The 15,994-nt window shown below is 29.8% G+C and overlaps 1 protein-coding gene across 1 annotated transcript; it reads right to left on the bottom strand.

The window, feature by feature from the left end:
- Positions 1-256: 256 nt before the first annotated feature.
- LOC134698073 (forkhead-associated domain-containing protein 1-like) lies at positions 257-13,264 on the bottom strand. Its single transcript, XM_063560364.1, has 13 exons — positions 13,059-13,264; positions 11,970-12,071; positions 11,665-11,766; positions 8,848-8,949; positions 8,202-8,309; positions 7,478-7,546; positions 6,537-6,587; positions 5,342-5,527; positions 4,006-4,044; positions 3,574-3,591; positions 2,980-3,006; positions 2,502-2,513; positions 257-296 (listed from the first exon to the last, which is right to left on the bottom strand). Exons 1-13 carry the CDS (start codon positions 13,211-13,213, stop codon positions 257-259), a joined length of 1,011 nt encoding a protein of 336 aa, XP_063416434.1. The 5' UTR covers positions 13,214-13,264.
- Positions 13,265-15,994: the final 2,730 nt, after the last annotated feature.

The following is a 15,994-nucleotide window of genomic DNA, read 5'->3' as shown; positions in this document are numbered from 1 at the left end:
ATGAAAAATGGAGTTATTTTCTTAACTGGGATAATTATATTGTATAATATGACATTTAAGGTGTTCGATGAAAAATGGAGTTGTTTTCTTAACTGGGATAATTATATTATTTAAATTCTACAGCGAATATTGCAATGAATGAAATGTAACAGTTGATCAAGGTTCAAGTGCGGATTAACAATCAACATACTAGGATGTAATATCCTATACTTTCAGAATTTTTCCAGTTAACGTTGCTTAAAGTTATCTTCATCTTCTATGATTCTACACCAATGTATCTGAATGATTTGTTAAATCTATAAAATAAACAATTACAAATAATATTTCTCCAAACTGTATGCTTTTACTTTGATATAAATTTAAACTTTAAACTTTAAGTTATTCATCTTTATTCATACTAAAAAGAGTCATCAACGATCCGAAAATGTAAAAATAGTTTTAGTGTTATATTCGGTCACTAGACCAATAATAACATATAATCAATTCAAATCATTATTCAAAATCTTTGAATATAACCAAGAATTAACAACTTAACTTGTTTACAGTAAACCTATAACAAAATGTTATAAATTATATGCCTCTACATGTAATTAAAAAAAACGTGTATCATATTTGAAATCGTTTACGGTAAAATGTATCATTTTCAAGATAATTTATTAAGAAAAGTCCATTCGTATTCATAGTAGCTGCTCACAAAATCAATTGTTGATAGTTGTAAGTGTATATATCTAATATATCTAATTCTAATACGACGTGTTTCGTTCGCTTTGTGAAAAAAAACATGCTCTAAATACAATTAAAATAAATTGTAATTGCGTATATTGAATTCTGCAGAATAATTAATTTTATTAAATTGGAACGCAATTTTAAAATTCATTAATTTAAAACACTCCCAAACTCTTAAATGATGTACATGTTATTTCTAATTAATGACTGTAATGTGCTGCAACTCAAAATTGACATATTTGACCGACATAAGACTACCGTTCACGCTGGCTATTCAAAACTCCTCCCTCTACACAATCACATTTCCACTTATTTGCTTGTTTACAAACAAAAAAGAGAGGTTCCTACAGATGCGCTCTACACTAAAACACATCGGACATAGAATTTACCTTAATTGTTCTTATCAGAATCGAGATATTTGAAACAAGCTATATTTTATTGTAGTTTTAACATGGGAAGACAGAATATTCGTGATTTTTTTTTGCCCCAGTGATAGCGATAGCTTGCACTATTTATTTTCTAAATAACATTCCAATAACCTCAACAAGTTAATAATCTCAATTATAGTTAATTCAACGCTCGGTTCAGTCAATCAGGTGTTAATTCAAGTCATTTTCTTTAAATGTTAAAAATCAGTTAGTATAACCTTCTTTTGGCTATTTCAAAATGTTTAATGTCATGTTGAACACAAATATGCTAATAATACTTATTCGTGAAGTGATGTGGTAATGCACTTTTTACAATTGTGAAGTGTTGAAATGTTAACTCTTTTTATCTACTTACCCACACCGGCAATTACTAATAAGAAGAAATAATGTTAAATTCAACAAAACAAATACAATGAAAAACTAATATTTATACATTGAAATAGAAGAAATTGGTATAGGACTTTCTACAAACTGACTCTGGAATCCTGTATTTGATTTAAATTACAACCAAATACGGATTATTTCTTCTTTAAACATAAGTCTTGTATACATTCTTAATCACTCTAGTTAAGCGCTGATGATAATTTGCATTGTATATAATTTAAATATATCTTCAAATACTCACGATTAAGGAGAATAAAAAGCTATATGATGATTATTTCATGAAAACTAACTAAATTATTTTACTTTACATTTCATGATTAAGTACATGAGTTTTTGGAAAGGGCAATATGCAATTTTTGTGATTTTACTTTTTTTTTATGCCAATGAAACAGCCAGTTAATGTCACATCATCAAATGAATTTCGAAAAGAGATGATAATGTAAATTACCATATGAATTGCATTACCGTCATATTTCAACCGCTATCTGATAAAGACAAGTAATGCCTTTATAGATAAGAAGATATGGTATGATTTACAGGTTCACACGAGCATCACCAGACCAGAAGTCAGCACTTCTGTGTTGACATGCATTATCATCGATATGGTCATTTAAATAAATTAACTGTTTACAAAAAAGAACTTGATTTGAAACCATACTGGTGAAACTTTTGATCACAAACGGCTGGTCGGTTGAGTTTGAGTATACAACGTTTTATTTTTACTGAGATTTTATATCTTACTAAATACCTTACTATAACATCATCAAAAGAAAATGACATCTTCTTGTATATTTACAACGTGATATTTTTAAAGACTTTCAGGACCCGCCAAATGTATTTTACACGGTTAATGATTAACGATCATTTCAATTGAATACTAAATTGAACATTTCTGAATTTGTACGTTTTATAAATCTATAAATACAATAGTTCAGTTGGTACACTACGTAAAATCAAACTTACTCGACGACTTCCCTGAAAAAAAATATAAATATGTTGCACTTATTTCAATGAAATTCTGAAATAAAACGTGTCGTATAGTTGTATCTGTTATCTTGATTCTACATACAAAATTGCTTAATGTAAGTTACAATGAATTATTGAATCTTCTTTAATTTATCGAGTTCAATCACTCAACTACATGTGGAATAAAACACGGTAACTATTTTTTTTATACATCAATTGATTTTTTGTTTACCTTATGGGAACAGTTTGACACAAAAGAGTTAATTTCGATAAAAGTTCAAATTAAAAATTGACAAAACGTTTCATGCTGACACGAAACAATTCACATTAATCTGGTGCTGACACTTTTTTTCCTCTTGTTTGAAACGATAAGTATCACAACTGTGGTGATTACAGACAGTAACTGCATTTCCGTTTATATTATAATTTCAGAGAGAGAAAAAAGTCATCTTTAACGCTTATATTTGACACTTACGGAAGAGGTGCTTGCCCTTGTGGAAAGCTAAAATTGCAAAAGAAAGTTTTGTTAACATTTTTTTACGAATCATTTTGTTCATTAACTTACATATTGACAATGAAAAATGTATTTATCAACTTTATTTTATCTCAATATCTTTAATAAGTACTTTCTTCAACGTCAGCTGGATGCAAACTAAAAAAATAATTTCGGGGCATTTTATAACTGCCTATGCGGTATGGGCTTTGTTGATTGTTGTAGGCCGTACGGTGACCTATAGTTCTAAATTTTTGTGTCATTTTGGTCTTACATTTTGGAGAGTTGTCTCATTGGCAATCATACCACATGTCCTTTTATACATCTAGTCGAAACAGTTTTATTTCATCATGTCAATTCAGAAAAATTTAAAATAGGTTTTATGAAACATATATATATATATATATATATATGTATGTCTCCGATATAAAGTATACTAGATATTGACATATGCATTACACTAGACAGTGATCTGTCTAAAAAGAAAACTAAATATGATTTGCAAACGATTAAACAGCGGATTTAAATCAAATAACTGTATGCTGGCTTTATTACAGAAATATTCATTACACTCACCTTCTTTTTTCAATATAGCTGAAAAAATCAAGCAAAATAAATATTTTCATGAAAATTTGTTGCACATAGTAACAACGCATCAATGATTTTAATTTAAATACGAAAACGTATCTATTTCCGTAACATATCATTTTTGCTCAGTGTTTGTTTTTAGAAATTATACAAAGCCGTTTTATACATTTCGAACTCAAGAACAATTTTTAGATACTTCTACTTTGCGACGTAGTATTTGTCATCAATGAACAGTAGTGTTTAGAATTAGATAAACACTTGTTTCGATATTCATGATAGTTTTTAAGGCAACCATTCATTTACATAATCACCACTTAGCCAGATCGTACCCTTTGCTCTATTTGATTTAGTTGCGGGTGTTAGAATAACAAAACATCACATTGCTATGATGCTTATATGATTGTAGTGTGTATAGCTTACCTGGAACAAGACGTGCATAAATAGCTGCATTCAATGGGCCTGAAATCAAAATATACATTTTGAAATGGAATTAAGATACAATATGTGTAGCTATTTTACAATCACAGCTCATTATAAGATCTGTTCATGAATTTATGTAATCAAATGTGCAATACATTCATAGTTTACCAAGAAATGTTTAAGCCAGCGTAATAACTTTGGACGTATGCAATAACTTTAATCTGCTTAACAGTCTACTCAAGTCAATTGTTATTCATCGTCGTGCAGTTCAAGAGACAACGAAATATGCAAATCATGACATTGGTTGTATTTATTCACTGCCTTCGTTTAATTTAAATCTTAATGATAGGACCAATCTTTTTTTTCTTGATAGATTGTTAACTTGCGTAAATATGCTTTAGTGCCGTCCACGTCCATCTATTTGTAACTATTTGTATTTTTATCCATCTGACGACTTAAGCCTTTTTCAACTGTACTGTAAAGTTACACCATGGTCCCAGTTTATGGGAGGTTTGGATTCGCTTACATGTTTTACACCGCCACATTCTCTATGTGGGTGCCTGTCCTAGATCGGGAGCATGTAATTCAGTAGTTGTCGTTTGTTTATGCGTTACATATTTGTTTTTCGGTTCTTTTTTGATTAATGAATTACATGATTAGGCCGTTAGTTTTCTCGTTTGAATTGTTTTACATTGTTATTAGGGGCCTTTTATAGCTGACTATCCGGTATGGGTTTGCTCATTGTTGGAGACCGTACGGTGACCTATAGCTGTAAATGTCTGTGTCATTTTGGTCTCTTCTGGAAAGTTGTGTTGGCAATACCACATCTTCTTATTTTTCTTTTTTTTTATGTTTCTATAACTTAAAAATACACAGATTGCTAATAACGAAAGCCTATGATCCGGATGATTTACAAATTACTCAAGAGTATGCTATTTTTTAATTTCTATTTTTCTAATTAAAAAACTATTAGTATTTGAGGGAAATCAACTTTTGCGGTATAGGCTTTGCTCGTTGTTGAAGGCCATACGGTGACCTATAGTTGTTAATTTCTGTGTCATTTTGGTCTCTTACCACATTTTCTTTTTTATGATTACGTGGATTTAGTGAGTACAGGCAAAGCATAGATTAAAATGCCCAAAAGTACAATTTCATTTGTATATATTGAACAGTAAAACATCGAAATTAAATATCAAAGAAAAAACAAAGAAAGTTGTATCGATGGAAGTCAATTACTTTTGGTGAGACACGTAAAAGGTTTTGTTGTTGAAATAAGCATTTGTCCTCGTCAATATTAATTCGAATATGCGTCAATACATAGTATGTCATAACTTACTTCTGATATTTTTCGATCTCTTTTTTATATGTTTCTATCTTCTTGTTGGCTGTCAGTATTGTGTTCTCATAATTTTCTGTCTTCGTTTCTAACGTTTCTTTCATAATGTCGACTTTTTTCATTTTTTGCTCATTATCGACAATCTCTTTTATTTTGCTCTCTAGTGATTGTTCAACTATTGAAATGCTAGAATAGATTATGCTTAAAATGTTAAATTCTTTTTTGATTTTTTATAGTTATACAGAGCAACTATAAATATGAGTAGCGCATGTGTATTTTGTTGTAGTAAATAAAGAGTTTAGCTTACTACGGCAAAATATTTTAAGAAAGATAAGTTATTATGGAACAAGTTATTTCCCCCCTTATTTGCCAATCCTTGATACATCTTACCTTAAAATCATCGTTATCTTTAATTAACTTGATTAACTTTTTGTTCAATAAGAAATGCTTGTTTTTTCGATATATTTATTTATTTGTTTTGTATCATATATTTTTTTTTAATTTGGGGCAAGATACTTTTAGAGAACCTTTTAAAACTGCATTATCTAATATATTTATCCATCTTATCTGCGAGGAATGTATACAACATAACTTAACCAAGATAAAGAAATCGATTAAACATGAAAGTTAAATGTATTTTGCTGAGCAATCTTCACAACCACTCAACATGAAATATCTCATAAAATTGAGAATGGAAATGGGGAATGTTTATTAAGACTCGATTTGTGTTTTTAGTCACTATTTAAGTTGCCTATTTACGTCTGATTATTATCTAATGTGTTGTATTAATATTAAGCTAGTCAAACTCTTGGGGTATTTTCAAAACTTTTTTTCTTTTTTTTTTTAAATTTTTAAATTTGAATTGATTTACGGCCGCAATACATTTCTGATCTCTATAACTAGTGTGCTACTTTGCGTGTATCGTAAGTTCATATTCTTAACAAAACAAAAGTGATGAAGGTCACTGCTTTAAAAATAACAAAAAATGGAACAACAGTTTTGGTTTTTTTCTGAAATGTATATTTAGTCATCTGTGTTGCGTTTGTAGACTGGTGTTTGCTTTTTCTTATATTTTTACCATGTTCTGTACGTTTGTCATTGACTTATGAGTTTGAATGAATCCTCATCTCGTGGTCCAATACATTATTTTTTGTTCATGTCACTTAATGTGTTACCATAACATTTATCTAAATACCGATGATTTTGCAAGTCCAGTTTAAAATCACGTTTCTTACAAGACACAACTCTGAAAAATAAAAATTTAAGGACTGAACAATCACTTAGCGTTATCTTTTCTAAACATTGAAATCGTACTTGAAAGCATATATATGGACGGCTTGTAGTAGATAGTAAGATACTCTAAATACTAGGTTAAATTTACAGCGTAACATACCCTATAAATACAAATACAATAGCTCAGGTAAACAAATGCACTACGATATATTTAAAAATAAAGTACAACATCATGATTGCGTTCGTGTTTGGTAACTTGAAAGGTTGTTAGAAAAAGGTTAAACTAACTACAGATAATGTAGTATGCTGCGTTTACATTTACATGGTAGGACTGACTTTTTAATATATTTTTAAAACAATTAAACACAGTTTTCTAAAACTGATTGCTTTTGAGTATCAAACAATAAGCAAATTGACATTTAATAAGACTATGTAATATTTTTTTTGTAGAAATGATTTTTGTTCGTTGTTCTTTTACGATCATCAAAACAAATGATGAAATACTTCGCCTATATCACACTGATATCTCTCAGTTGATATCACAGAAATCATGTATAAGAACAGACTTGACCTAGTTCCAAGGAAAACAATTGAACCAAAGGTTTCCAGTTATATGATAAGTTTAAATATGAGGGACGTGATCATAAATTGATTGATCGTTAATTCTATAAAATAACTGTCACAGATGACGACCGATATATAAACACTTGACATTGTGGGTTTTTTAATCATATAATAAAATCAAATATAAGATGACAGCGGATCGATATATGATGTATATTTTAATGACGTATGGGGTATTTTGTATATTGTGGATATTAAAATGGTGTATGTGAGTGGGAAGTTTACACAATTACAGATCTATAATATAAAACTGGGTCAGTTAAGCAAAGTAATAATTACTGAGTGTTGTCAAGTTCTTGGGTCAGTCTACGCACTACTTGTTGGTGTTTTTCTGTTGTGCCTGAAAGCCTGACAAAAAATATATAAGATATAATATCGATTAAACAGTGTTGATCATCTTTAATGTGTTGTTTTCATTTGAGGTCAGTCTCACTAAACACAATCGACCGCAATAGTATCTACATTTGAACTTATTCTTCGTAAATGAAGGTAATCTTTATTACGTTTGTCAGAACGAAATTATTAAATAGTGTTTCTTTTCCTCAATTTTAGATTCAGAAGGGATTGTAAAACAGTAAGCATGGTTTTATTTTTTGGCAAGTAGGAAATGCACATTATTGATAGACATTATAACATAAAAGGTGAATACATTATGAGATTCATTCAGCAAGTCAGAAAAAAATATAATACTTTTTTTTTCTTTATAGACTTTATAACTTGAATAGTTCACTCGTCTTCGTGTGTTTTTGTACTAATATGTGAAATACTCAAGTATGAATCCTTAAGCCATCGGAACATTATATGTAATTCGTTATGAGATGCAAATGATGCATTTGATAAATCTGAAGAAAACAATCAAGCTCCATTTTATCAAATGAATTGTTCACTTAATTCCATGTGTGTTTCCCCTCAATTATGTTATAACGAGATTTGTATTTTAATTGATATATTTTAAAACATTGATTGCAAAAATCTATGCAAAATAAACAAATTATATTTGTACCTGTTTTCGAACTCCTCTACTTGTTCTTCAAGCCCTCGTATTTTCTGTTCCAGGTCTTCTTTTTGTATTCTTAGTTCTGATTCATGTGCATTATCCTTCGTTCTGTTACTGAATATAATTTCATCACTTTATGACTATATTGATTTTTGTTTTGATCTTCTTATGTAATTTTTTGTCTTTGTTTAAAAATTATGAATGTTTATCATGTTGATTTAATAAGAGACATAATGTTAGACTTCTGACAGCCAACAATTACAAGATTTGAACACTGCGAAAGAGTATTCCATCTTTTTTTTATTCAGAATGTTCTATTCCTAATTACATGAACAAATTTGTGGCAGTTTCAGTTACAAAATTTATAGAACATATTTGCTCTTTTATTTGGATTGGTAAGCCTTTTAAGTACATTAATTATCTATCTAAGATGGAATGCAAATGAATAAAAAAGTAAAAATCGTCTCTTGGTTTCTTATAATAAAATAATAAAACAAGTTAAGTATCCGCATATTGCTTGTCTTTGTTGTTTCAATCTACATAATCTCCGAATAAGGACAAAAAATGCGGAAATGCTTAGATTCGTCAATTTATGATAAGGGTTGATTTATAATAGGGTAATCAAGCCTGTTGGAATTATTAACATATTTACATAGTGTTCAATTCGCTTAAGTGTTGTTGGAGAGCATTATATTCTTCGGTTAATGTTTCTATTCTTCTCTGTTTCTCTAGTGCCTCTTCTTGATTCGTTAAACTAGAAATACAATGCAGTAATCGACATAATGTTTCAAATGGACCTTATTCGATGTCAGTTATAAGTTTTTTTCTTTATTATAAAATAGTTTAAATCAGTATCAATTATGATTTTATAAGTACCACATAAAAACTACGATTACAAAGGAAAAATCAAAGTAACTAGTTTGCCCCATTTTACAAGTCGAACTGTTTAGTCTCAAACTGTAAAACAATGCTTGTAGTTTTTCAGTTAATCCGCAATAATTAATTATTAATGATCGTCTAGGGTCAAGTATTCAATGTTGTTCTATGACGTAGATGTGTTTCGATACTGATATGATTCATGTAAAAGAATTATTTCATGTTGTTTTTTTTGCATTTAAAGGGGAAAAAGAAGACCGTCAAACCCAGACTCGTCGATTTCACGCAAATTTCATATTGGATTGATATTTTACTTAAACCTTTATTCAAATTACAAAATGTACATTATTATCAATAGATTTGTTACAATATATCCACACTTCGTCCATACTTTTGACAATGATCCATCTAAATTTAATAATCATTAGAAATCAACTCTGGAGACAGCAGAGTGTAAGATAAATCGTTTTCTCTAATTCTTACTCGATTTATTCCTTTCCTGACCTGTTGATTATTTCTATTTAATCAACGTGTGTTTCGTTTGATCTCAGTTGTTCATTGGTCAAAACTCGATTATAACGTCAAAATGTTCTTGCTTTCCTCTGAAATTCCCATTGTGACGTCATGAAAAAAGGCGACCATGCCTGATGACGTCGCATAGAAAAAACACATCTTTTGTGGGCTGTTCAAAAATAAGGATTTAGATTGTCTGCATACCGTCTAAAAATCATTAGAGAAACAGATTCTTCCACCAAATCTTGTGCAAAACGAAATGGCTTTTCATGATGTCTTCTCTGTTTAATTTTAAAGGTCGTCGTTTTTTTTTCTTTCTTTTAATGTATGAACAACATGCTAACCACGTGTAAGAATCATCTCCATTAAAGAAATATGTAAACTGAATACGGATTTATCAGCAATATTTTTTGGTTTATTTTTAGGAAACTGATCCAAAAAAATTTGCATCCTCACGTTGTCATCAATTTCTATCAATATCATTGAAAATAAGGTAAGTTCGTTAGAGAATCGTCACATCTTTCAAAGAAAACATGATCAAGAGAACTATTTCAATGTGTTACTTGCATATAGGCGTTGTTTTTTTACAAATCTCTATTGATTTGTTTTTAATTTCAATATGTTCATAGAAAACAAGTTTCGAGCCCAACTAAGAACAAATTACCTGTTTGCCACGCGCGTTCATTCCAGATATTTTTTTCTGATTATTTCGATGGGTCGGTGGTAAATATACTGCAGCAAATAAGGGACAATTGACAATATGTGAATTTCGCATTTAAAGCTTCTTTTTCTACGCATATTTATAATTTATGTTAATCTCTCAACATTACTATCTCATTTTGTTTTTGAAATGAACCATTTATTACAACAAATAACGTTAATTTTCATTTATTATGTGCTTTAAACTTGAATGCAACACATCTTTTTCAAACAGAAATTCGACGTTGTATATTTTCGTCTTCCCTTGAAAGTATTGCGTAGACATTTTGTTTACATGTATAAGGTAGGTTGAACCGTCATTTTGTTTCTTTTGTACTTTACGACAATTAAACGAGGTTTTTAATTTCATTCTAAACAGTCAAGTAGGAAAGGTAAATTGAAGTAAACATTGAATAAAATCTTTAAATCATAAAAAAGGTCTAAGTTTGTGTTCGAACTTTCTGTCAATAACTCTCAGTATTATTTGATAGCCTGATAAGAAAATTTCGATTAAACTGTTTACATTTTAAGATCTTACTTACGTTATTGATTAGAGTAGTTTTAACATATAACTTATCTTTTATAAAGCATGTGGTTCTATTTGACGTTTTTTCAGGAGGGAATGATAAGCCACTTTTCCGTAGTGTTATGTTTAAGGAAACAGAAACAGAGGAGTGTGACGAATAGATCGTCGATGATAAAGCAAGCAATAGTTAACCTATCTCCAATTCTTATTAATTCATTAATCCGCTAGAAGATACAAAGCAATATAAAGAAACAAATGAAATTGTTGAATCCTTAACGAGTTAAAAAAAATAGTGCGTTAACAGTATGTGTATCCCACGAAATTAATTTACAAATCAGGCCAAGGCAGGTGAACAAATACTTCAAATCGGATAGAATATATAGCTCCTGTGTACGACTTCTATAGTATATTCATGTTTATGTGTATGTGTGTTTATCATTTGTATAACATAAATAATGACATTTATCATATGTTTAGTAGTAAATATAGTAATTTGCTTATATGTGATAAATAGAGAATAATACATGGCAAAATCCGTATCATATGTCGTATCATTCCGAGACATCAATATCAGCCCAAGGGCCTGTAGGCCCGAGGTATGATATTGGTCGAGGGTGATACGGCATGTGATACGGATTGTGCCATGTATTATACGCTTTATCATATATTTCAACAGAAGAGTATTATATAATATGAACTGTTTTCTGATCCATAGCACTGGGTTACCTTCAGTTCTACTTTTGTCTTGTTTCAAAGGCCTTAAAAGAACTACTTATTATATCTTATTTTCTTCATGATGAAATATGTTTTCCTTCCAATACGTGTTCGTGATGATATATAAGAGTAAATACATACCTATTTTCCAATTCTCTTATGCGCAGTTTGAGAGCATCATTTTCCTCAGTTAACTTCTGTCTTTCTCTTTCCTTCTCATTCAGCTCTTCTTGGTTGTTGAGTCTACACAAATAATATATTAACTAAGTACACATAGATTTAAATACTATCATTTCTACTATAAATATATTTAGTGGGCTTTTCAAAACTTTAAGAGAAATGTATTGAAAATGTTGATAATTTTCTTATTGTCAAAATGTGATTTTCCTTCGGATAAGTTTTAATTTATTATTTCACAATATAACTTGTTTGAAGTAAATATATACCTAGTTTCCAGATCGCTTATGCGCTGTTTGAGAGCATAATTTTCCCCAGTTAACTTCTGTCTTTCTCTTTCCTTCTCATTCAGCTCTTCTTGGTTGGTTAATCTACACAAATAATGTATTCACTAAGAATTCTTAGATATATATACTATTATTGCATTTCAAATGTGCTAACAATTCTTTTGAATATGTTAAGCCAAATAAAATTACATCCTTTGTAATTAAAACATGGTTTCAATATCAATAATATATTACATCAACTTCAAAGGAAACGTCGAACTCATTGTAGCTAGAGACAAAAAAATCAATTTTATCTTATGATTAACAATGAGAAATTTGTCTAGTCATTTAAGTTTATTGATGATGATTTATTAACTGATTAATCCATGCTTTACCGAGAAAATCAATTTTCCTGCCCCTTATTTTATGAATTTTAAAGTTTCAAGTTATCTGGTACCTAACGGGGTTTTAGATTGTCTTACCAACTTCTTTTATTTATTTCGAATACAAAATTTTTACATAAACATTCCAATGCATTTATAGAAATGACTCCTATCTCGTAAAACACATATGGTCGTCACTGTGTATACATTATCTCTCGGTTTGTTATATGTAAAAAGTAAAATCACAAAATACTGAACTCAGAGGAAAATCAAAACGGAAAGTCCATAATCACATAGCAAAATCAAATAACAAAACGCATCAAAAACGAATAGACAAGAACTGTCATATTCCTGACTTGGTACAGGCATTTTCAAATGTAGAAAATGGTGGATTAAACCTGGTTATATAGCGCTCGCCCTCTCTCTTTAATAACAGTCTCTTCAAATTCCGTTATATTTACATGATGCGTTAAATAAACAGTCACAATTAATGAAATAGTCAAAATAATACCTTTCCTTAACTTTTAACAAATGCATTTGATAAATTCATTCGGGATATGTAGGGTCGACAAACGGGATATACTTGTCAATTGTGATTTTCAAAACTTAGAAATGATTAAAGTTGCCACTACATTAACCAATAAAGGTCTAGATGAACCAAATAATCTCGAATCAATTATATTTGCTAGAAAAAGACAAGAATACTTACAGAGACAACAATTTATTGGATTCATCTTGCCATGGTTTGCCTAACGCAGACGGACATTCTTTGCAGAACAACTCTCCTGTATTCTCAAATAAGTTGCAATTGATGGCTGATGTCTCGTTTGTTGGAGGTAATACTATGCTGATAGTTTCAGCCATGGTTTCGTAATGCTATGTTTACTACAAAAGGATAAATTATAAATGGATCAAAACAGTACTGCTCCTATCCGTGTTCAAATGCTGATTAGGGTAATTGAAAGGTGTGTTTTTATATATGCATCAAGAGGAGAATTCTTGGAATTAAGTAAAGTCTATATAACCAGAGTACACTTTTTGAGAATTAACTGATTTCTTGGAAAAGGAGTAGTTTAGAAATTGATAGACTTCCCAACCTGTAAAATAAACGTTTAAATGTTTTATATATCTTGTAAAATATTCAATTGATACCTTTTCATATGCAAACAATAGTCTGTAATAAAATAACGATATACCGTATGACGTATTTCTTTGTAAGCATATATCACATGTACATACAATTCAACAAAAGTTTAAACCACTTGATTACAACAATCATATATTGTACTTTATTGTTTCAAACCATGTATATTACATATGTGATATTTACGATAATTGAATTCGACGAACGTTTGGGATTGCTTTTATTGGTAGTTACCTTTTTTATATTTTAATATGAATTTTGGTCACTCATTTGAACTATTTTAAACGTTTGTACATACTTTTAAATAGAAAACATAAAAGAAAAGCATTTGTTTTGGAAATGTTTAAGATATATCTACATTCCTTGTCTTTATATGGGACGAGAAAGTGATAATCGGTCGGTTTTCAGAGAATGGAAAATATATGACTCAACTTTTAAAAGCACTTAAATATGATTCTTCTAATATTCAGATTTAAAATAGATATACACTATTTCAATCTTAAACAGAACAATCAATTAGTTTTCTGTCATTTTTGTCTTTTCATAAACATTCTTCATAGTCAACACGTCTAGATATATCGTTATTTATTTTGATAACGATTTTTATATACACATAAAAGATTGAAAAGTTTTATGTTGTTGACTTATGGCTCTGTACAGATAGCTGTGATCATCCTAACTCACACACTACGTTTCTGACTTTTTTCGTGTGTGTCATGAATTTCCAATTTAAAAAAACAATTGTGCGCTATCTCACTGTTATAGTTTTCATAAAAAAAAAAGGTGACATCAGATTAAATCCGCCAACGAGTGTTTGTATCAATTCAATTGTCCTTACAGTCACTTCTCACGCTAAAAGATTTGTTGAAAATGTATATCATTAAAAATTTATAGTTTACACAGTGTTCTCAAACACTGATAGTGACATTTCGAAATATGCAAACTGTGAACCAGACTTTGAATGTGAAATTGTTGTTGAGGCAACAGAAATTGATCTAAAACATAGTTAATTATCAATTAAGATTGCCGATAGCAGCGAGTGGAGTTGGAATACTGTACAAATTCAAACCTGACTACAAGTCATGCCAACACCCCCAATAAATTAGCCCATATTGCAAAAGAATCCTTATTGCGAATATGTGTCGCACTTAAATGAAAGTGTATATTTAACTCAAAAGCAGTCGATAAAACGGAATGCGTTTATCTAGAAAAATATTTTAATTTTCATTTTGAAGGTAAAAAGGTCGAAGATTAAACTGACGTTTTAATAAAACAAAAAAAAATGGCAGATACTGTCATCCCATTTTTATTTTATTGTATGTTATTATGTTAGTCATATTCGTATGGACAATATTATATTAGGATATACAATCTTTTTGAAAATAAATAACACTTGCATTGCTACAATTTCGTGAACACCTTAAACTTTCGACTTATTAGAGAATTAAATGCATAACAAATAATTTCATCAGTTTTTAAACATGTTTAACTTAAGCAGTTTGGACGCGACCCATATCATGTAAATAATCACTTATGATTAGCATGCAGCTGCAATGAACATAATAACTTAGTAGATTAGTGCATCAATAATTTGTATGTCAGTTTTCATCAGATAAGATAAAATTATTCCATCGTTTAGTTCCTGAGGTATTTTATTGCAAAACATTAACATTAGCAAGCAGTTAGTTTGTTTTCTTGACTTTACTACAATACTAAATTGTCAATCAACGCCATAACATCCCTGATTATATTTCTGGATTCCGTTGAATCTTTTTATCATTCTAATATGCATAACCACCTTAGCTTACAAATTAAATCTTTAAAAGTTAGAGTTACTTTTTTGATCTGAGCATCATTGCTGAGTCTAATATTTATGAAACGCGCGTCTGGCGTATTAAATTATAAGAATGTAGCCATTTGTACCAAAAAATACGGAATTATACTTTTTTTTGAAAAAGGGGCTACAGGTACCTATGATAACTATTTATTGATACCTTGGACACTTTAGAATACATACTATGCATATAAGAAACTAGGAGAAAAACGTGCAAAATAATACATAAGAATGGCTATAAAACAGGGAGTATACTAACCAATGAGACAACTATCAATCAAATATTCAAATAATGTAAGCAATCATAGACAACTCAACAGCCTTCAACAATAAAAAAAAACAATATTGTTTAGACGGCTATAAAAGGCCCCGACATAAACAATGTAAATCAATTCTATAGTAAAAAACTACTGGGCTGAAACATATATATAACAACATAACCATGTTCGAAAAACAAATATGACAGCTATGAATACACGACAATCATTGCATTACAGATGTCGCAATCATGATAGGCAAATTATTATGTATGTGCCTGTCCCAAGTCAGGAGTCTGTAATCCAGTGGTTGTCGTTTGTTTATGTGTTACATGTTTGTTTTCCGTTAATTGTTTTACAAAAATTAGGCCGTTAGTTTTCTCGCTTGAATTGTTTTACATTGTCTTATC

Source organism: Mytilus trossulus, chromosome 14 (genome assembly GCF_036588685.1).
Source record: "Mytilus trossulus isolate FHL-02 chromosome 14, PNRI_Mtr1.1.1.hap1, whole genome shotgun sequence".
NCBI lineage: Eukaryota > Metazoa > Mollusca > Bivalvia > Mytilida > Mytilidae > Mytilus > Mytilus trossulus.
This window is presented reverse-complemented; position numbering and strand designations above follow the sequence as displayed.